This window comes from Netta rufina, assembly GCF_964035555.1.
Source record: "Netta rufina genome assembly, chromosome: 1".
Taxonomy (NCBI): domain Eukaryota; kingdom Metazoa; phylum Chordata; class Aves; order Anseriformes; family Anatidae; genus Netta; species Netta rufina.
Window position 1 is genome coordinate 71,812,258 of NC_140123.1, and position 23,658 is coordinate 71,835,915.

Consider the following 23,658-nt stretch of genomic DNA (forward strand, 5'->3'; position numbering starts at 1 on the left):
ACCATTAGATGAAGAGGCAACGTAGCAAAAGGAAACAAATAGCTTCATCTTGCTTATGAGGGGAAGCTTGTCTGGCTCTGCCAGGTGGGTTTGGGGGTTCTTTACTGTACTGAGAGCCAAAGGTAGATAAAAAGCTGAAAATACAGTAGGAAAATCTTTGTCTTTCTCTGTCCCCAGGATGTATTCTGTAGCAGTTGTCTTTCCAAGTACCCAGGCAGTTGCTGAGATGTGAGAAGAAAAACATCACACAGTATATGCAAACAAGGATATTTCCGAGAGAAATCCCAAGCACAGGACTGCACTATCAACCTGATTATATTTACAGCCTCTATCCAGGATACTTGGTACATCTCCCACTATCAAGCCTTGCTTTCATTTTCTTCTGCTTTCTGTTTGCCTGTTTGAAAGAAGTACATTTCTGATACCTGGCCATCAGGGCAGGTTTTCAGACAGCTTCTGCTGGCACAGAATCACTGTGGTCAAATTCTCATATATCCTGCAGAAGGTCTGATTAATAATCCACACCAGTACCATAAGGAAGATACGTATATCCTCACACTATGTAAAGCTAAATTGTCTGCTGAGGGGGTGGTGCTTCCACATACAGTCTATAGTGATTTGGTGAAAATGACTTACTGATACCAATCTAACACCAGAAGCATTATTACTGTAGTAGGTCAATGTGGGAAACCTGCTTTCTTAAACCAATTTCTGCCCACTATCCTGAGAAATTAATACCTTCAGGAAATGAAAATATAACCCACACAGCAGCTGAAGTGGTCTCAAACACTGTTAGTTCTAGCTAAAATTAGCTTAGAACTAGAAAGAAATGCTAAATTTTCTTTCATGGCATGATATATTTTGCATTATAAAACTGAAATAAATAATATCACTCAATCTAACCTTTTCAAAGGTTAGTGTGGTTTGATTCAGATAAACGGGTGAGTGTTGCGGTGAATTCACAGTGGCTATGCATTATGCATTGATGGTAAAATGGCAAGCTATGTTTACTCATTTATAGAAATGCAACCGAACAGTAAAGCAACATATTAAAAGAAAAAAAACAACAACCCCCCCCCCCCAAAAAAAAAAAAAAAAAAAACCACAGCACGTTGCTTAGAAAAATAACTCCCCTTCCCAAACTCCCATTTCAATGTATGCTATAACTCATATACAGTAATATTTCACATTCACTGATGATTTCAAGCATTGGGTAACACTGAGATTATAAAACTTGAAAGTAATTCTTGTTCTAAACTTATCCCTTGCACTAATTCCAGGCCAACCCTTAATTATCTACACTGGTTTTGCCTCAGGAGCTTTTTTAATAAACTCAGTTCCTTTTGTGCTTCCACTTGTTGTCAGAAAATAGTCACTTACTCAAGTAGCATGCACAATATTCATATGGTTTGACTTCTGTCACTAGAGCATGTTACTTTGAGGGTAGACATTCAAAAAGAAATATTTTCTGCCTCTACTCATGGAACTCACAGGTGCCTTTCTGCTGGGGAAGTCTAAGGCTAGAAAACACTTTCCTGCCTTTGCAAATAGACCGTTACTCCCTCTAACCCATCCATAGGTCCACTTGACATCGACCTGGCTGACATGGTCCTGCCAGAAAATAAGCTTTCCCTTCTGGTTTCCAAGCTGTCACTGAGTGGTACTTTAGGGCGAAACACTTGCATCAATTTCTGGTAAAATTCTTTAGAGGCAAAGTAGTAAATGAAGGGATCTATGCAGTTGTTGAGGCAACTGAGGCACAAGGTGAGCTTGTAGGCAGGGTACAAACTCCTCTTGTAAAACAGGCGGACGATCATATGCGCAAGTAGGATAAAGTTATTGGGGGCGAAGCAAGTGACAAACACCGAAAGGACTATAATCGCCAGGTATATGGATCTAGTCTTCTGCCTGTTACCATATCTGTTTGATGTCTGAATAAGCTTCCGAATGATGCCAATGTAGCATCCAACTGTTACAATGAAAGGGATCAGGAAGAGCACAACAAATAGTGTGAGGAGAAAGGCCACCCAGGCTGCAAAGTTGGGCAGCATATCCCACTTGAGAACGTCAAAACAGGTTATAATCCCCAGTTCTTTCACTTCATAAGTCAGATCTGTGCTTTCCAGTGGATAGAAAGCTAGTAGCAAGAAAAGCCACATTATCATACAGGCACCGAAGGCATATCTTTTTCTTCTCCACTTGACCAACTTCATGGGATATACCACACCCATGTACCGCTCAATGCTGATGCAGGTCATGGTCAGTATGGAAGAATACATGTTGGAGTAGAACATCACAGTCACAAGGCTGCAAAGAGTCTTGCCAAAGATCCAGTGATTGCTCTGGATGTGATAAGATATTTGGAAGGGAAAGCAGAAGGCCAGCATGAGATCTGTGATGCTCAGGTTGATCATGAAGATAACAGAAGGCGTTTTGGGTTTGATATGCAAGCAGAGCACCCAAAGGGAGAACAAGTTGCCAGGGATACTGATGATAGCCACCAGTGTATACACCACTGGTAGGGTGACGGAAATAGCTCTGTTCTGGAGCATTGCAAGTGTTTCATTGTCCAGGTGGGATCCGTTTTCAACCATTATTCATAAGGTGGCCGTTGATCTCTGTAAGCCAGCTGGATCATATCATGAACTCTTGGCTTCAAAACCTAGAGAGCAAAAGTCAAGAGAGAGAAAAGCAATGTGTTAAAACAAATTACAAACATTCTTCTTATGCAACCTGATCTAGTGGGAGGTGTCCCCCTACCCATGGCAGAGGGTTGGAACTGGATGGTCTTTAAGGTCCCTTCCAACCGAAACCACTCTATAGTTCTATCATTCTATATTAATTTAATAAGAAAAAAGCCTGTGTAGTTTGACATTTTTTTTCTGAATGAATTGAATCAATTAAAAAGTTCTCCTGACAAATGCCTCCTCCCTCCAAATCATTTGTAGTTTTACCTCTCTCATTTCTTTCTAGCTTTGAACAGCTACTTTTTCCCTACTGAGAGGCTTTCTGATATTTTTTGCAGACTAAACATTATCATACCTTATTGTTTTGTTATTGTGACACACAGAATATCACATCGCAAATTGAAATGAAATTGATGTCTGCATGAGAACACCAAGCTGTAAGTTTCCCAAGAGCTAAACCCATCTTATCTACTCCGGATGCCAAGACCTTGCTCTCTTGTAATATAGAATATTTTCTGATTTCTTTTTGTCCAACTAAACAGAGATCCATTCCAAGTTAAATGCTGTTTTTATTTGTTTGCTTGTTTGTTGTTTGCTTGTTTGGTTGGTTTTGTTTTGTTTTTTAGTTTGAAACTGCTTATAGGAGTCACCTATAATTCTGCAAAATGAGTTTCAGTTTTGCAGTTTGCAAAACAAAACCATGCTTTCACTGTCTGGCCTATATAAACCTTTCCTGGCAGACACAGTCTTTTATGGTTTAGCTTATTTATTTTACAAAATGTAGCAGCATTTAGCAGATGCAAACAGGAACTCATGCCTCAAAGTACTACATGCATGTGGGAATGCAATTTAACAAAAGTAGAGGATCAAAAAAAAAGCAAAGAAGTGGCAATGAATGATGTGAAAGGAAGATAATCAATTATCAGTAAATTCTGTGAAGAGTGGGACTGTGGACCTGAAAAAGATTCCAGGCCAAGCCAGCTGGTAACTTTGGGCACATCTATGCTGATTAATAAAGAGGGCCAGAGAGTGCGTACAAGCACACAGTATTACTTGTGGACTCTGATCATCTCCACTGTTTCATCTCTCCAAGAAACACTTGCCACAAGAGAAGCTAGTTTCTATAAACATAGGCACAAGTCATTCAGTGTCATTTAACCTCAGATCCAGTTAAATAAGACCTTTAATTTAACTGTAGTCATAGCCAGGGAGCAGTGTAGCAGATCTGCCCCTCAGAGAGGTGATCAGCCTTCAGTCCTCATATCTCAACTGTCTGGCAACTACCATTCTGACAAAAGCTTGGCTTTCTGACAGAAGCTCTTATCAAATGACTTTCACAAAATAACTGTTGATGATTCTTGAGACCTGGCAAAGATGATGTTTCTAGCTGAGCTATTGGAAACACAGAAAAAGGCACAAGAAAGTAGGAACAGCAAAGATGTCAGAGATGTGTTCTGAATATATCATGCACATGGCACAGAACAAACATGTTCTGAGTAATAAGCACATCACATGATCACAACTACAAAAAAAAACCACCTCTGAGCCAAATCCATTCCAGATGAAATTCTGTCCTTGTTGGAATGATATCAAGAATGAAACTAACTCTTCCAGGGGAACTTGGAAGGGCACTTAACTGACAGTAAGCTCTTGAAAAAAGGTAATGCTCTCTATTTTAACTCTTCTATCTGTGACTTACCATAGTAAACATCTACTCGTGCACCCATTATTGCCTCAAAAATCTGTTTCAAGTGACACCTATTTGTGCCTAGTAACCCTGCATTTCCCAGAACAAAGGACAAAGGTTTTATGTATACCAAAGTAACTACAGAGCTTTAATAACAGGCCTTTGCAAGTGAAAGATATTTGCTCTCAGGGACTGAGAGATCTCACCTGTAGATGCTATTCCTACAACTACTCTGTACTTGGGAGGTGGGAGTATGGGTGAAAACCTCCATTAAATCTATTGCACTAGGCATAAAGCTGTTCAATATCTCTTACACTGAGTTTTATGTTAGGGCTAATCACAAAGGTATTTTCTGAAAGCAGCTTCTGAATTTGCTTTTTCAGATAGCACATGCTGATAATAAATATGCAAAACAGTGTTGGGATTTGTGGCCTGCCTAAAGGTAGATTTTACACGTTTGTGGAACAGAACTGTCAGTAAAACACAAGTGCCTCCCACATTTAGGCACCTTTTCAACAGGGCGCCTGGATTGTAAAGTTCTGGGCTTTGTGTTTAGATGTTGATAAAAGCTCTCCAAATAGGGTGGGTCCTCTTGGCATGTTTTTTGGTAAGGAAGATGTCCTTCACAAGGAGTGAATAGCTCCCTAGTGTCTTCTGCAGGGGAGGAGGGAGCATGCAGAGCACACAAGACTTGCAAGTTCACAACCTGTTTCACATCATATAGATCATCACTCCATCTTTGCCTTTCCTTTTGCCAAATCTTTCTGGGGCTCTATTGCTGAATTCCTTGCTCATGAAAGCCTGGACCAGCAGAATTTTCTGCACTGTCACACTTACTTTTGATATTTTGCCTTTTAAATGGCCAGATTAAGCTGCTGGACTCACAACATAGCATTTCAACATTCTTCATCTCTCCCATTACTGTTTTTATTTGGGTTTAGTTAGCATTGTACTTATGTTTCTATCTCGTTCAGGGTACTTTTAAGTCCTTCCTCCACCGCAACCACAGCATCTGTCTATCACTTGTGGTTTTAGTTGAAAATGTCATAAATAAAGTGAGAAAGTATTTTTTATAAGCATTAGAATTAGATTCCCTCTACATTTGTGAGTTGCTTTCTTGCAATTTCAGGCCTACAACACAATTCAAATCTGTGGACCTTGCATGATTCACTGCAAAAGAAACTTTCCTGTAGAGTAATTTTAAAATATCAACCCTCAGCTATGATTTCATAAACTGTAAAAATACACTGTTATATAAATATCCCTGTAATAAAGACATTGTTTTGCTTTTATTTTAGCAACAGCCAGATCTGAACTATGACAAATGAACATATAGGTAGACTGAAAGAAAAACTCAGTAAGGATTCTTTAAGTGAGAAAGTTCAGTCTTATTGCCATTTACATTAGTCCTAGAGATTTTGACAGCAAGAGAGAAATGTTAAGTTTTTCTGCTTGCCTCATTTCTAGAACATTTAGTAAGCAGATTTATTTCAGTTCAATAATAGGTATTAAGAGCACCTGCATCTTCTGGAGTAAACCTCACTAAATCCAGGGAGGATTTTTTTGCTCTTCTTCATACCCTCTCACTCATGGCACTCTACACAGAAAGCTCACTTGGAACTTCAGTAACACCAGTTTTTTTCTGAGCTATAACCATAAGCAAAGGTGACAGCTGCTTAGTGCCTCTTTTGACAGGGATGGTGATTCCTTTCCCTTTAGTGGACAAAACATGGTGATTAAAACAGTAAAAGGTGTACTGAAATAGAAAGATTTAAAAAGCGGAAGATGACCGTCTCACTTCTTTGTCATGGAAGAGTAATAACAGAAATGTGTCAACCTTTTTTTAGGAGACTACTAGATAAAACTGATATATTTCCTTTCTCACATCTATTCTTTTCCTGTTGTCAACGTGAAGTGCACCTGTGAACAAGAATCAAAAGTCTGTGATTTGACTGAAAAACAGAAATACCATTTTATAAAAAGTTTGTGATTTGAGATGGAAAAATAAATTTCAAAACATTCATTGCAACAGAAAGCCTTCCAAAACCTTTTCTGCTTCATTATTTTGGTTCTCTGTCTGTTAAAGCTCTATTGTCTATAATAAAGTCTAATTTCCTGAATCCTTTGATATCTTTGCAGTTTTAGAAAGACACTATTCCAGCTGAAGAATGTAGGACAGCATAATTCAGACTACAGGAACACAAACAAACAAACATGAAATGCTGAACTCAATTGCAAATATATTCAGAATGAAATAAAATGAAAACAGAGGTTTTATTCTAAGCACTTAAGAAAGCCATATTGGCTGTTTTTAATTAAAGCAAACATGACTAAGGAATGTATTTTATTTTTTATCAAGATAGTATATTTTTGGAAAAAAAGAAAAAAGAAAAAAAAAAGCTGATATTTTTTTCCTTGCTCTTCTTACGACTTGTAAAACTGAAATGAGAGTTAAAGGGGTAGGATAGTTTATTTCTCACAAAATTTTGCTAAAGCTGGAGAAAACTTTGGAATCCTATATGTGCAATATTCCTTCTGGGGATTCAGCCTCTCATGGACTGTCTGAATTGCTGGTCAGATGACAGAATACTAGACCAGTGTAGAAAACAATTTCCTTTATACACTGCGTATGAAGAGAAGAACAAGCAAGGAAGGCAAAGGGATAACATTCTGAGTTGTGAGAAAAATGACGAACACTTTGATATTTAGATAGAGAAAAGTGTTTTAATATGAGAACAAGAAGTTCCCTTTTTAACACATCTCAGATCTTGCTCCCCAGGCGTTACTGATGTGATTCAGAGAAACACTTATTTCTGTAAATGTTCACGTTCCCCCAGGCCGAGGAATGTCAATAAGTGCATCGCTGACTGTGCACTCCCTACGTCGAGGGTGGGCTTTGCTGAAAGAGGCCAAAGGTTCTGTTTGGTTGTTCTTTCTCACCCTTTCAATAAACTTTTGTGGAAATTTTAACTTTTAGTGTTACATCTCTACAAGCCGAGGGTTTCCTTCACCCAGTCAAGATCTGAACATAAGTCTTCTAAGAAACTTCTCTGAATTGTGCCTTCCCTTCCCTGTTCTTTTGGCTGAATTCTTTTTTTTTTTTTTTTTCTTTGTTTCAGTTGTTTTGTTCAGAGCATCATTCTCACAATCACCAAATGTTGCTGAGTCTGTAGCTATGTTATCACAATGGCATTATTTCACATTAATCTTTCACTTATCTTCTTTTAAAAATGAATACTTTCAGGAAATGAGCACCTTTGTGCACTTGTGTGTGCAAGCACTGGTCTGTATTTCTGAGCAAACAAAGCTGAAAACATCCAACTAGTTGCAATATTCCCTACCTATGTCATTTAGTTTAAGACAAACAAAACTTCATATTTTTCACTAAAGATTATTCAGATAAAGTACATAAGAAAACCGTATCTATGCCTTCACTGAAAAAGATGACTTATTTTTACATCGAAAGGGTGACTTCAGAATCTCTATATTGATATTAAAACAAAACAAAACAAAAAAAAAAAAAAAGAAAGAAAAGAAAACACCTCTTGCAGAGACAACCTTCAGTCTTTATTTAAGTGCATTTGGTCAAAGCAAGCCCTATGGTGGTTATAGTTCTGACCTCAAATAGTTAGGGCAAGGTAAAACATGAGTGTCTTCTCTCCACAAGTATTTCACATTGAGAGGTGAAAATCCCTCTATTTTTCAAGTGAAAAAAATGTAGAAAAGTTACCAGGTTTACTTTACTGGAGAAATACGTGCTTGTAGAGCTTGTTAAATGTATCAATCTAGGTAAAAGCAGCTTTATTCAAAACTGAAGAAAAGTAGTCCTATAATTTCTGCCTATTAGAGAGTGCTAGCATAAAATATGTATGTTCATCTTTCCTATAGACACAGACTTTGTAAGTTTATTTTTATTTAAGGCTGATATTTTAATATAACTGTCTTATATTAGCAAAGTTAAGACAGACCCTTATAAGGATTCAACACAACAGTTAAGGAATTCATTCCTACAGGACTCACACTCCTCTGTGGTCACAGTCCACGTGCATGCTCTTATTACCCAACAGCACAAGGCAACTCGCTTCTTGGTGAAATAGTGCTACCTTGCACTTATCATGGAGCAAAAGCATGCATGCAAGCAGTTACTGAAAAATTGCTGATGCCTGTCAGGGAACTTGACGTCATTAGACTCCACTTTTTGTCAGATGGCTACCCAGGGTACATGGCAATGGACAACCAGCTTGCAAAACATCCCACTCTGATGGATGTCCCTGTAGCACAGAGTTATCCTGTGCCATAGGGCCCTCCTGCAGGTAGCTTGCCCCTAAAATATTGTTAAGTAATACTGAGTTTGGACAAAATGGTGATATTTTTATAAACTTTGACGACAAAAACTACCAAATAAAGTCTACATTTAAATAGTACATGAACTGATTTCCTTATAACTTTGCATCTTTTAAATATTGCCTATGTCCAGGATTGACAGACAATAGATTCCAGTCTGCAGTTACTTCACATAGTCCTTTTGAAAGTCAGAGGAAAAAACACAGTCGCCCTTTTCCCTTTTGACCTCAAATGCCAGGAAAAGAATCAAAGCTTAATGGCAGAGGCCATTTGTGATAAACAATATGACAGGTTCCCAGAGGATCCTTCAGTCTTCTGAAAACTCTATGGTCTTATATTGAATCCGTGTGGTATGATTGGCATTTTACAGTAAATAAATATTCTACTAATTCTACTAGTTCTACTTCTACTACTACTAATTCTACTATTGTACTAATTCTACTAATATATATATATATTCTGCTTGAAATAAGTACTTTCTATCTTTTCATCTCTCTCTTCTGTGAAACTCTTATTGAATATTTCCTCTCCTGTTCAGTCCACAAAGAAATTGAGGTAGAGCTGTATGCATGTTTCTGAAGATTATCTTTACAGATTAAAACACACACACACACTGAAAAAAAAAAAAAAAAAATCAACCTTCATACATTGCTTTTTCTTGCAGTTGTATTAAGGATATGAGAGCCAGTAGCTGTTGATTGATTTAACATACACTGGAGTATATAACCAGGTCATTCAACCATGTTTTGCAGGTGTAGCTGAAAGGGCAATTTGGCATGGTATCTGGGACATGTATTTTTAGAACAAAGAATTAATGTAAGGTATTGTGTCAGAACTTAGAGATTATCTTGTTAGTGATGAATCAAAATTCTTAGCTAAGCATCCACACTACCTCTACACAGGCCTCCTTCCACTAGTTGGGCTCAATACATACAAAACATGGTATTGCCTCCTAGATAAATACAGAGGCACATCCCAGAAAGCCACATCAGGATCCCTAACGACTGGTAACTCTAAATGCAGGCTGAACCATTGTTCCTCTTGCTAAGATCTATATGAACATCCTAACTCTCTTCCCAGAGAGAAGCATTAAGCAGCAGGATTTGAGTGTAGCTGGCATCTTGCTTCCCTGGTCCTTGCTACAGCTGTGGAGAAGCATCTGTAGAAATCTCAGGGTCTATTTTAGGGTGAGTTGGGAAGTCTAAATGCCACTGACTATACTGGGTGGATCTCCAGTGACTGTAGCAGGCTCATATGTAGACACTTTCCGTGTAAATGCAGATGGTTGAATCTGAATCCAACTCATTTTGAATATCCTGTTGATTCAGTTCCTGGTTTACTGGAGGTCTTTAATTGCCTGGATTCTGTCAAAGTCTAAATTAGTTCCTTAGAACATAATTGTCCCCTTTTACACATAGATCACTCAGCGGCCACTTTAAAATGACCTGGCCAGCTTCCATGTGAAAAATTAAGTGGTATGGAATAGGACCTAATGCATGATTTTATCCATCTTCTTACACCTGTGTTTCAAAAGCTACAGTCAGCTTTATGCAAGCATATCTGTGTGTGTGTGGGTTTTTTTTTTGTTGATGTTGTTGTTGTTGTTTTGTTTTGTTTTTGTGTAGCAAAGATGCCACAGCTGTGACTCAAGAGAAAAAATATTTTGTCTTCTGCTGGTCTCACTGCTATAATTGCTCAGCACAGGTTGTTTGGGCTTTATTGACTGCTCCCCAGCAAGACTGACTGCTTTACTCTCCCCAAACGTTGCCTTCTGCAATGTACTGATGGTGAACTCTTGACAGACTGGGCATTCTCCTGGTTCACGCTTGAGTTAGAAGTGGTTACCACATCAGGACCAGTGGAAACAGTCTTGGCTGAAAAATGCATGACACGAAGGCCTCTGTAGAAGCTAAACTGACATGCATTTGTCTGTTTTGTCTCAAGTGTGATTCTCTGCTCCTGAGTGGGCAAGAAGAGCTAGTTCTACAGAAAGAATAAGTGTCACTTCCTATCAAACCGTGACTTACCAAAAGGCTTTGATACAAAAACTAGGCTGTTGGAAGCTTTTTTGTTGGAACCGCTCTTTATTTTGTCTGCTAATTCCTCCAGACCCCTTGTCAATACCACTGAAAATAGGTGCTCATGTGTATTCCAGCAGGAGAGGTGTGTCTGGGCTGCTGAAGGGCCAGGAGGCAGTGATGTGTGCAGTCCAAAGCGTGGAGGAACCTGGAGATTTCATAATTCTTTAGCACTTTGGGCAATGCTTTTTTGCCTTGCCTGAAGGGAGCAATGGTTGGGGCTCACCTCCAAAAGAGTTCCTGCACTGTTACAACTCTTTCCTTTGCACAGTTTCTCTTACTGCTCGTTGTCGCAACTCAGAGTGCGAGCCCTGAATCATCTCTGTACTACTGGGCTATATCACTGTGTTTCTTCTGAGTGATGTTCAGTCACCCATGGCCTTCCAAATGGTTGCAATTCTCTGCTGCAGAAAGATTCTTTGCTTTTTTCAGCTTTGCCATCAGCAGTTAGTAGTATTAAATCTATTATCATGAGCCACCCTGGATGGTTCTGCTTCTCAGTTATGGTCATATCATGCGAGGAGCGATTTAGGGCACTCGCGTGACTACTACGGAGCCCAGAACAGAATTCATTCATCTTGGGAACAGTCCTGAAAGTCTTGTATCCATGCAACTCCCATCACAGTCTGAGGCAGCTTTGCGTGCACAGCACCTCAGGGCTCTTTGCTCAGAGGGGAGAAGCCAGCTCACCCTGCTCATGCAAACTCACTGCGTTCATTCACATGCTGAAAGAACTGAAAGCTGGCTTCTCTGCAAAAGCTCGTGGCTTATACTGATAACTGCAGCTGTGCTGCTTGTGGCTGGCACAGGACAAAGTACAAATTCGTATGTTCCTGAATAGCACTGAACAGATATACCCAAAAGGCACTGTGGACAGGTAACCGGAATCCCAGAATCAGCTAACTACAGGAGCCCATGGACTGCATGACCTACTTTTAAAAGCAGCATTATATGTGCACACAAAGGAAAAAGACATGGCCAACAGCAGGTGTTTTTTTTTTTGCTTGTTTGTTGTTGTTGTTTTTTTTTGTTTTTTTTTTTTTCCTGACTTCACACTTTTTTTCTGACTTCTTAATTTGATACCAGTTAGAGGTAAGACTTGTAATGTACAAGAATTGAAGATCATAAAATGGGGGGAAAAAATAGAAAGATTTCTAACAAAAGCTCCTCTTCTTGCTCATTTTCTTTGTAACTACTTATGCTATCACACTAACACACAGAGGTATGACAGGAATAGCACCATGAAACCACATCTGCTATTGTTTCATTCTTCTGAAAGTCCTCGAATGCAGGTGAGACCGTAGGTTCAGGTCTTTTCAGCTGCAAGTGTCCTTCTGTTCAGTCTTTGTTCTCCTCAGAATGCCACTGCATTTAGGTAACTTAAATGCATAAATAAAGAAAAAATTGGATTCTGCCCTTGTCTAACATAGCCTTCCTGCACTGAGAAGTATATAAGTAGTTTAAGTAGTATACTTATACTTGTATACTAGTATATACGTTTTAATCACGATATATGCCAGCATGTAATTATACTTAAGTTTTACATGAAATAATCACAGGCAGGAGTCAGAGTCAAACATTATGCTCTGTAGATAATTTGGGGGGGAACGTGAGTGTGACTAGTCTGTGCTCTTATTAGCAGACAGTACATTGCAAGAGCTTGTTATTGGCTTTACTTGAGTTCCCTTTTACCACTAGCAATATGCCCTGAGATATCTGGACCATAGTTGTCATATGAATCATTGCCCAAATTTTGCAATGTGGAGAGAAAATAATGAGGATGAAGATATTCTGCTTTGAAGGTTGTTATTTATTGATCAGTGTATTAAAAATTGTTGTCTTAACAGTAGTTTTTATGGCATTTAGCTCTGACTTAATAGAGTTAATTCTGGGTACTCAATTTGTAAACAGGCAGTCCGTATCTCAAAATCTCTTCTGCTATTCAACTGTAATCTGCTCCTTAAGGCCATGGTCAAGAACACACATTCTTGCAGTGTAAGTGAAGGTGTGAATCCTTATCACAGCAGCTACTCAATGTATTTGACTGTAGTCATAGAGGCACAGGAGCTTGCCTACCCTTCTGCAGTGAAGCATTGTGGAACAGCTCCAGCTTACCATGTGAGAAGACATATTCTTTATGATACCGTAGTCCGTACTATATCACAGCCAATGTACTTGGTAGTATGCCCTATTTATGCCCTGCTTTGTCTCTGCCATGACTTGTCTGCTTGCCCACACACTTAAGGTAAATAAACCCAGCAGAGATCTTTTATATGCTGACCACAAGCAAGTATCACACGTCAGTGTGGGGTGAGACCAGCCTTGGTGTGATTCTGATAAAGGAAGGGCCTCAGAACAGGATACACCAGCAAAGTAAAGGAGAGGTGGGAAGCTGTTATGAGGACTAGTATTCTTATTTGTCCATATTATAAAATATATATTATGCACGTGATATTATTATGATAACATATGGTAATATATGTAATATTATATATTAGATATCATTTATATGAGATAGATAGGAGATAAATATCTATTTCTACAGGTACCACAAACTGAAATGTCTATTAATCCCATAATCAACACCCCAAGTGCAAGAATTTTAGCCTGTGTTACTGATTCATCATATACATAGATACACACTATTATATATCATACATGATATATTGTACAGTAATAGGTAATAATGTATGCTATTATGTTCTCATTTCATTGTACATCTCCAATTGATAACAGTCTTTTGTTTTTAGTATTATTTTCATAACTACAGTTGAAATTTCAGCTATTTGGATACTAAGCTCTGAAACGATAAATCTTTAAATGAAATGAAAGCAATCATACAGTGAAAACTGTGCTGGAGATGAAGACACTAAAACTCATAGGATATCTAACAATAAAACTCCAAGGTAGTTTTGAAGACTAGTACAATTGCAATCTGCTTAGACACTAATAAGAGTAGAGCAGTAGGAGATAGTGCTTTGGAGGCAAAACATAGGTTGTTAGGACCCCTAGAGACCTCTAAGTGACATGCTTTGAAATATCATCGCATTCCTGAAGTGACAATGTATGACTGGAAACTGATGCATAGGAAACTGATATGAATGTACTAAGAATAAAGGAAAACTTTGACACAGATGGGTCCTACACAGGAAAACATTGTTCAACATAAACCAAAACAGGCAAGGCTAAAAGTTAAGGTTACAGTTTTTAAACTGAAGACTAAAGAAAGCCAACTGGCACAGAGAAGCATATGGTTCAGGATGACACATACTCTGGGGTGGGAATGTTATTAAATCCTCTGTATTCTTAGAAGAAAAGACAGGAAAAGATATTAATAAAACCCAGGAAGGAACCAGACAAACAACTTCTACAATGTTTGAAGCAGATCACGTAAAACAGCCAGAACAAACCCAAAATACTTGTGTCTTTACAGGTATGCAACAAGTGTGAAAATGCTGAGGGTGATTGCTCCATCTTACAGCTGGGAATCTGACCTCATTCAGCCATCTGAGAAGTATGATGAATGAAGGTAGCCGCTGCAAATTGTGTGGCCAGGACACACACTGACACAGCACTGCCAGAGTAGGTCATGCCTTTGAAGGATTGGTGCAATTGTATTACAGGAAGCTGTGTGTCACATCCAACAAACAACTCAGCTGCATCAACAAATGATACGGAGTTTAACGGAGTGAAATACCTAAATAGGAAGGCTATAGCTTCAGGACTACACCATCAATCACATAATGAGGATGGTAAATGTGGCAGCAATGTGCTTAGGAGAGAAAGAAGACTGTGAGCTCAAAAACCATGGAAATAGCAAAACCCTTCAGTTGCCCCTGAATGGACTGGGCAAGTGCACAGAGGTGTGATCCCCATGTGCAGGCACCAGTAGTGGGGAGCTCCTCCCCAGAGGAGGTCAGCAGCTAGTGATTAAGGCTTCTCTCTGTCCTCCTGAGCCCCCTTAGCAGCAGGAGCCCTGACCTGGGGTCTCCTGCATCCTCATCAAGATGCTCCTGTGTGCCTGGGGCCACCCTTGGCATGGAGGTCAGCTGTCCAGGACTGGCCTGTGCCATGCTACCAGGCCTTCTCCTCGGGGAAATGGCACACAACCTGCCTGATTGCAACATCCCAGGGCCCGAGCCAACTACTGTTGCTCTGGGCTTGGGAATCCGTGGGGAGAAGTTATCTAGCATAACCGAAACCTGCACCAGCTGGAGCTGTCATGCATTAGCAGTGCAGAGCCACGTTCCAGTGACCAACATTTTTTCCTTTTGATTTAATATAAAAATACAGCTTGCTGTCCCCAGAGAAATGCAGAATGCATGGAAATATCTGACAATAAATGAGACTTGGTAGAATAAAACTGCAAGCTTGAAACCTGGACTCTCGTGAGGGCTTCCCTATCGAAAGGTTTTCGTTCCCTTTTTCACTTTGTTGTAGAGGCATGGGTCTCGAAAGAGAATTTCCACTGGGAGCTCCTTCACTGCTTGGTCCCTGGTGCTTTGGCAGTGGCTGCACCCTGTTCACAGCCCTCTTCTCAGCAGTTCCTTCTTTTCTGAAACCCCAAGAATGCCCTCTACATCATGGGAGCAGAGACAGGACCATGCTCTCAAAACCCAGCCCACCCTCCTTCTGCAGCAAATGCATTCAGGAACACCAGCACCACCAACTTCCTCACTTGTCTCTTTGAGAGAATTGGAAGTCATTTAATTTTTTTCTATGGCTTTGTTCCCAGCTCTGTTTCAGGACCATGGCTCATGCTTGCTCATGGGAAGCTCATGGGACATGGGACTGTCCCAGGGTTTTCCCAAAGAGCTGCCCAGCTCTGCCCTGCTGTGTCAGAGTTTCTGCACAAGTCTCCATGTCGCAGCAGGCATGCAACAGGCCTGGCCGGGCATGCGAGATGGAGTCATCTGTGCCTGTGATAGTCACCCAGCATCAACGCACATGGGACTTTCACTGTGGTTTGGCAGGCAAGTGGTGGAAAAAGCCAGTGCTCTGAAAATCATTCAGGGAGCTGAAGGAAATGGCTCCAGGTCCCTTTTATTTTAAATATCTCAGCTAGAGTCTTTTATAAATGTATAAAGGCAACATAAATTTCAGGAAAGCAGCTTTAATTTTTTTTTTTCTTGTGTGCATTTTTGTCTCTTGCTCTGCCTCACTGTCGTAAATACATGTGCACAGAGAAGAAGAAACAAAAACCAGAGTTTTAAGCTTTAAAATAAATATTCTTGTTAAGTAAAGGTTGTGAATTAGATATTTATAAAAGAATCTACAAAGGGAAAATTAATTCTTATGGCCCCTTCTAGCACTTCATCCGGCCATGCAGGTGAGCAAAGACAGTGTTCAAACATCTCAGACAGCAAAGATAAGAGCACAGTGATAAAGTATTTTTCATCACATGTTGTGGGAAAAGTTTTGTACAAGCTAGGACATGCTGCTCAGTGCAGGTTCCTCTTTCAGTTCTCTGAAACTCTTTTTAAAAAATTACAAAAAATAATAATAATTCAAAAGCAGCTTCCTCAGTTCAAAACCTCCCAGCACTCCCACACCATCTCTGTAGACATTACCTCTGAGACATACTATAAGGTGCGGTGCACATGAAAGTTATTTGCTTACAGACTGATAGCTTTTAGAGCATTCTGTTACATTCTGTTATAGAATACCCTATGCAAAAACATGGTTTTCTATTTAGTTTTGTTTGCTCGTCTTTTTAACATAGAAGAAAACTTTTTTTTTTTTTTTTTTTTTTTTTAGTACTAGTAGAAAGAGGAGACATCTAGCAATTCATCAGTTAAAACCTACCCTTTCTTTTTAAAGGTTATACAATCACAACAGGAAATATTTTGAAATGGTCACAGTAATCACAAGACAGACAACTTTTTAGGCTGAACATGTGTTTATACTAGTGCCCTATTTTTAGGTCATGTCACATGCCAACTCCATGCCATCTCTTTGTATTTTAATTGTAAATGAAATAATAATTTCTGCAGTCCTCAAGAATAATAGGATCATACTTCATTCTTGCCTTGTTCTTGTTTGCTATGCTCAAATTCATAATCTGACAGACGCAGACTCAAAATAGCTATTTTTGATTTCATTAAAGGTGAAGCTTTTCTTTGTCTTGTACTTATAGACTTTTTTTTTTCTTTCTTTAAGAACCTGCAGCAATTTTATTAATTCAAACAGTAGTTGGAAAAGATGCGAAAGTTGGCCTAAGATCACTTCCAAGGTTAAGTGCTGGGATGCGATGGGCTGAGGCTGACACCCACGCTGAGCTTCCTCATTATCACTCATGCAGAAAGCCATGTCAAGAAGGAGATGAAAATGCTGTAGACATCTTCATTTTGGGAAAATGTCTCTTTGGAATAGCAAGAGATAGAGAATTAAGAACTGGAACTCTTCTGAGATTTGATAGATGGACTGTAAATAGCTCCTTGAGAATGCTAATCAAACTGTTTTGAATTCCACTGTTACCTCTTTCACTTGCTTGATGCCTTTTCTTCGAACAAGGCATCAAGCTCTCTTACACTGTAATGTTTGAAAACCTTTCAGTGACTTCTTAAAACAAAGCTGTAAGCTTGCTTAATCAAAACTTATGACAGAAATGTCTTGAATCATAGTGAGTTTTTGAGACATTTTTTGAATGCCCAGCTCAAGAAATATTCAAGGGACTGCATTTGTCAAAACTGTGTTCAGATTTATTTATTTTTTCAAAATAATCATTTACTTGTACCTTAAATTGTGATATACAAATAAGGAGACACCCTAAATCAATTATCAAAATAGAAGATTCTTGCTTTATAAGTAGTGATTTCATTTCACCCAAATTATAATAATACTAGAATATTCTAAAGGGAAAAATATCTGCAAGGTGCAAGGTGCAACTCAGTTTTCTGGTTCTTGTAGTAATTAGTACCTACTATAACAAAAGCTGTGGTTGACTTTGTACAAAGGATTTCTAATGCCTTTTTTTTTTTTTTTTTTTGGTACAAGACAAGCTCAAGAAAGCTGCAGCACCCCAAATTTCAGCTGAAAACCAGTTAAAAGACTTTCTTTAGAAACTGGGTGTAAAAAAGAGATTGTGGTTAGTTTTGCTCGATCATAAAGAAAGACAGACACAGGAAAGCACCAAGTATCAAGAGGCACTAATACAGAATGCAAATCCACAGAGAGAACCTAGCACACCCACCATCTGCACCTCCTATACCCAAGGTTGTAGAAGCACAAGTAGACAGAGGCACCTGCCTGCCCAGGAGTCTCCAAGTCCCCAGTTGAAATGTCCCATACCTTGTCGATTCACAATCAGGCATTTTAGAATAAGATCCAGAAAACCAGGACACCGCACAGTAAGCAAGCTAGACAACAGGAAACATCTTGGTCCCTGAGAAAGCTGCAGCTTTCAACCCTCTGCTGAGGGTTTCAAGGAGACCTCCAGCTACAGCCATGTATTGCAACTGAAATTTCCCCTGGAGTGAGATGTTTGTATAGGTTTTATTGGAAAAAAAAAAAAAAAACACAACAACAACAAAAAAAACCTTGAAGGATGGAAAACAGAAACAACAGTACTGCCCTTAATCCTCAAATATCACTCAATAGGTATGTGGGAGATATGAATTTATTTCTCTCTTCAGATAAATGAAGTTTGAGTCTACACCTCCCACGAGACAGTGAGATCTTCTATTAGTCACTTCATATAAAACATAAAAATTGGATTGAAATAAGAATTATGCTTAGGACACCTTCTCCCTTTAGGTACCAAACAAAATACTATATTTTTTCTTTCTCACCCATTCAAGTTATACCCCAGTTGCAGCATGCAAACTGGTACAAATTCAACCCTAGAAGTAAGCCTGGAAGTTAGGTATGATACCTTTACTCCCAGTCACCACGCTGAGCATTTGTGTTTCATTCCCTTCTGACAGACAAGGGTGAAGTAGGGCTGTTTCTTGTTGCACAAGCATGCCTGATTTATTCAGAGGTTTAGAGCAGGCTGATGAGACTTTGCTCACAGGGCTGCAGGTTTATAGATCTGCTTGCTCTACTTCTCTTGTTGAGATCCTTTTTGTATCCTTCCCTGCAAGCCAATATGGGAGGAGGACAGTATAAAGATCCTATATTTACACTTTACAACATTTGCCTACTGCAACAACTAAGCTTGCCATGGATAAGAGTGGCACTTACTCATGGGAGGTACCTAGAAAGCTGTTTCCCTAACCCTATGCCATAAAAATGAATGCTGTGCTCATGGAGGTACAATGTGAGACCTCATTTTTGAGGCCAACCTAAAGCTTTTTTTTTTTTTTTTTTTTACAGAACGAGACTCACAGGATATAAATGGAGTAGTTTACAAACACCTCCTTCTCAACTACTTCTCGTGACATCCTGTCACGGCTGGTATGACTAATTCATATCAGTGGGTATACAGATGCATCACAGTAGTGGCAGGGTCACAGAGGATCAGGTAATTTTTAGTGTTGTGTGATGGTAAGTAGCAAGAAATCTTGATAATTTTGATGCAATAAGCAAGGTAGGCTTGACAAAATAAAACACTATTAGAAGGATGAATGAGAAGAACATAAGGCTCTTGGTAGGTAAAAGCCTGCCAAAATTCCACTCCTTCCAAACTGTTGTCATCTTTTCAACTCCTTCATGCTTTTCTGATGAGAAGCTAGATGAAAAATTGCATGATTTTCATACTCCCGGATGGCTGGGAAGATGTATAGATCAACTTATTCATAGGAAAAGAAAAAAAAAAAAAAAAAAGGCAAGAGTATCTAACAGCTTGTATATTAAGAGTTAAGAGGAAGGGAGGAGAAATAAGGAAGTAGTGGTTGAAACAATCTGCTCTTAAGCATACAAAAACTGTGAAAGAACTTGATAACATTTTAAACAGTATATAAACAACACAGAAGAGCACCAAAGTAGGTCTTCTTTTATTTATTTATTTATTTTTCTAGGAGTGGGGGCATTAAGAAGGAGTGGAAAGTCTAATGGCAACCTTGGGAATGGAAACTCTGCAGTTAGCCAAAGAACAAGCACAAATTTCTCACCCAGCCAGCTTGAAAACTAAAGGCACCATTTGTAATTGTGAGAAGAGGCTGGTTTCCAAAGCCTTCCATTGTAGGGTAGCACCACTTTTTTGTACTCAGATATTTAATTTGAGATGGGTTAGATGAAAAGTATATGGAAGAAAATAAATATAGTAAAGTATTTCACCTTAAGACTTACTACAAAAGGCAGCCAAACTATCAACATGAAAGAGGGAAATGCAAACTTCTTTCAAAGAACATTTTCATAATATAATATTTTGATCTAACAATGTTATGCTGATTTCTTTAAAATTATGCTGTATTTGGCTTTCTCTCCACTGGGGAAATACTCTTGTCATTTCTCATCATTGTCAGCAGGGATTCAGCAGCGGTGTAGTTTTTGTAGTACTGAGCTAGAAAAAACTTTTTCTGATACCAAAGTCACTGTGTCTATAAGAAGAGCACTCAGAAAAGTGTCATTGTCTGTATATATGGCATTGCCAAAATCTACAGCAATGTGTTGCCTCTGTGTGAGGGGTTGTAGAAAAGGACTGAGATTAGGGACAGTTTAGACCTAATTTATTTCAGAAGCAAAATAAATGGGAATAAAATTAAAGGTTTGAAAATATTTAATCTCAATCTTCAAAGATATTTAATAGTTTAACTGCCGCAAACTTAACTTTCTGCTTCTACACAATCGCACTTAACACTTGTGCATGAAACAATAAGCCAATGCCTAACTGTCTGTAAGCAATCAAAAGTGATTTTTATTTAACAGCATCACTGATAGTTGTCTATCTTCACCGCCTTTGATAGCTACAAATCAAGAAAATTCAGCTCAGATCTCAAAAAAAGGAAATAAGCACCCACAAGATAATCTCTACAGCACATTTCTTTTGAGGAGAAGAACATTTAGACACTAATGTTGACACCAAGAGCATAGACAGAAAGTATTTCAGGGAAGGCTCTGATGCTCGTGTTCTTCCCAGAAGAAAGTAAAAGGTCACAACGGCACCAGGCTGCCGATACAGGAGGTGAGGTCCAGGGCTTTGTGGACCATCATGGACCAAAAGGGAGAAGGCACACTAAGACGCTGGGCCATACAATACCTCATATGAGCCGATGAATAAACGCAGTACAGAGGAACAGTGTAGGCTGCTCATGCCTGAAAGTGAAAGACTCTGCTGTTTTCAGTACACCTTCTTACCTGATGAATGAGGTTTGTGGATAGGCATGTGGCCTCATTTTTTGGGGAAGGATGTGATGTGGGACAATCCAGAAGGGTAGATTCCCTTCTTCAGTGTGTTAGGTGTGGGTCCTGGGTGACTGTCTGCCAGCCCAGGCATCAAACAATTTTACTTTACTTACTGGCAAGCAAACAGCTACTTGGGCCAGCTGTTGTTCACTTGTGTTTGAAAAGAGGCTTTGAGCTATGTTCACAAGTCTGTGTTTTCTATCTCACCTTTAGTAAATGTGAGCATGTTGGTTAATTCCAGGCAAAGTTGATGAAGTGTATAGGTCTCAAGATTAACTAAGTTTCTGTGCATTGCATTAAAATATCTTGCCGATTGGATGAAAGTCTGTTATTCAGACATTTACATTTCCACAAAAAGTGGTTCTTTTGACTGGTTTCTGCAATTGTATAGGCTTCCTGCATGTCATGGCAGAGGAGTGTTTGCAGTTCCTGCAGACTAGCAGGTTAATCTGAACTGTGAAATTGGTGGCAATGGCAAGAAGCTGCAACACTACCTTTTTGACTTCAAACACAAGGAAGTCAAATCCCCAGGTGTTCCAGTGTACTTTAGAACACAGTAAAAATGTTTCTACCAGCCTGTTTTTCCTCCTATATTTGTGATTTTATTAGTCCCAGAGCCAAGTTAGAGCAACCAGAAGCACAGGCACAAACGAAGGAGCCAATATTTCTGTAGTCCATTTTTTTCTCTGCTCTCCTCCAGCATGCTCTCCTCTCTCTCCTGACACAGCAATACTCTTTCCACCTCATGACATTTCTCCTACAACAAAGGGATACCCAAGCGCTGCTGTGAGACACTGCAAAGTGTTTTTTTTTTTTTTTTTTTTTTTTTTTTGCAGTACTGCAGCAGAAAAAAATTGGATGTGCAGAGGATCCACCCCACTCAGTACTCAGTGTATACATTCTCAATGTCTGGGTAAATCAACCATCTACGCTATTGATATCCAGATCAGTTATGATCTATGACTCTCTGATCTCTTCCTTTTCTCATGCAGGGGTACATGTAGTCATGCAAGAGGGCCCACAGACATTGGTGGGAACGGATAAGTGAGTCAAACAAACATATCAGCCTGCTATATGTCCCACTCACTGTAAGCAAAGAGAAGGTTCAAGTCCAGCTGATGAAACTAAACAAGTACAAGTCTATGGGGCCCAATGTCCTGAAGGAATTTTCTGATGAAGTTGCCAAGCCTCTCTCCATCATATTTGAAAAGTCCTGGCAGTCAGACAAAGTCCCTGGTGACTGGAAAAAGGGAAACATCATTCCCATTTTTAAAAAGGGTAGAAAGGAGGACCTGGGGAACAACAGACTGGTGAGCCTCACTTCTGTGCTTGGGAAGATCATGGAGAAGATCCTCCTGGAAGCAATGTCAATGCACATGCAAGACAAAGAGATGATCTGAGACAGCCAGAATGGCTTCACCAAGGGCAAAATGTGCCCAACCAATCTGGTGGCCTTCTATGATGGAGTGACTGCAACACTTGACATCGGAAGACTGACCAATGTCATCTACCTGGACTTCTGCAAGGCCTCTGATACAGTCCCACATGACATCCTTTTCTCCAAATTGGAGAGAGATGGATTTGATGGGTGGACCATTCAATGGATAATTGAATTATCCATTCAATTGGAATGGATATTGGCTTGAAGGTCACACCCAGAGCACACCCAGAGAGTGGTGGTCAATGGCCCTGTGTCCAAGTGGAGGCTGGTGACAAGTGGTGTTCCTCAGCGGTCTGTCCTGGGACCAGTAGTGTTTAATATCTTTACCAATTATATAGACAGTAGGATCAAGTACACCCTCAGCAAGTTTGCAGATGATACCAAGCTGAGGGGTACAGTTGATACAACAGAAGGAAGTTATGCCATCCAAAGGGACATGGACAAGCTTAAGATTTGGGCCCATGTTAACCTCATGAGGTTCAACAAGTCAAAGTGCAAGGTGCTGTACCTGCATCAGGGCAATCCTGGACATGAGCACAGACTGGGAGAAGAACACATTGAGAGCAGCCCTGCAGAGAAGGACTTGGGGGTTCTGGTGGATGAAAAGCTTGACAGGATCTGCCAGTGCACACTTGCAGCTCAGAAGGCCAACTGCATCCTGGGCTGCACTAAAAGGAATGGCCAGCAGAGTGAGGGAGGTGATTGTGCCCCTCTGCTCTGACCTTGTGAGGCCCCACTTGGAATTCTGCATCCAGATCTGGGGCCCCCAGCACAAGACGGATGTGGGGCTGTTAGAACAGATCCAGAAGGGGACCACAAAGATGATCAGAGGGGTTGGAGCACCTCTCCTATGAAGAAAGGCTGAGAGAGCTGGGGCTGTTCAACCTACAGAGGCAAAGGCTCTGGGGTGACCTCACTGCAACCTTTCAGTACTTAAAGGGGAATTATAAAAAAAAAAGGAGAGCAACTCTTTGCTCAATCAGATAATGATAGGATAAGGGGGACTTTTAACTAAACTTTTAACTAAAAGATGGGAGATTTATATTAGAGGTTAGAAGGAAATTCTTCAGTCAGAGGGTGGTGAGGCACTGGAACAGGTTGCCCAGAGAAGCTGTGGATGCCCCATCCCTGGAG

General features: G+C 39.7%; 1 protein-coding gene across 1 annotated transcript; it reads right to left on the reverse strand.

The window, feature by feature from the left end:
- Positions 1-1,520: 1,520 nt before the first annotated feature.
- Positions 1,521-2,594, reverse strand: P2RY8 (P2Y receptor family member 8; the record flags this gene model as incomplete). The annotated part of the gene is made up of 1 exon (XM_084305842.1): positions 1,521-2,594. The coding sequence occupies one exon, from the start codon at positions 2,592-2,594 to the stop codon at positions 1,521-1,523; it is 1,074 nt and encodes a 357-aa protein (XP_084161968.1).
- Between the last annotated feature and the right edge of the window lie 21,064 nt (positions 2,595-23,658).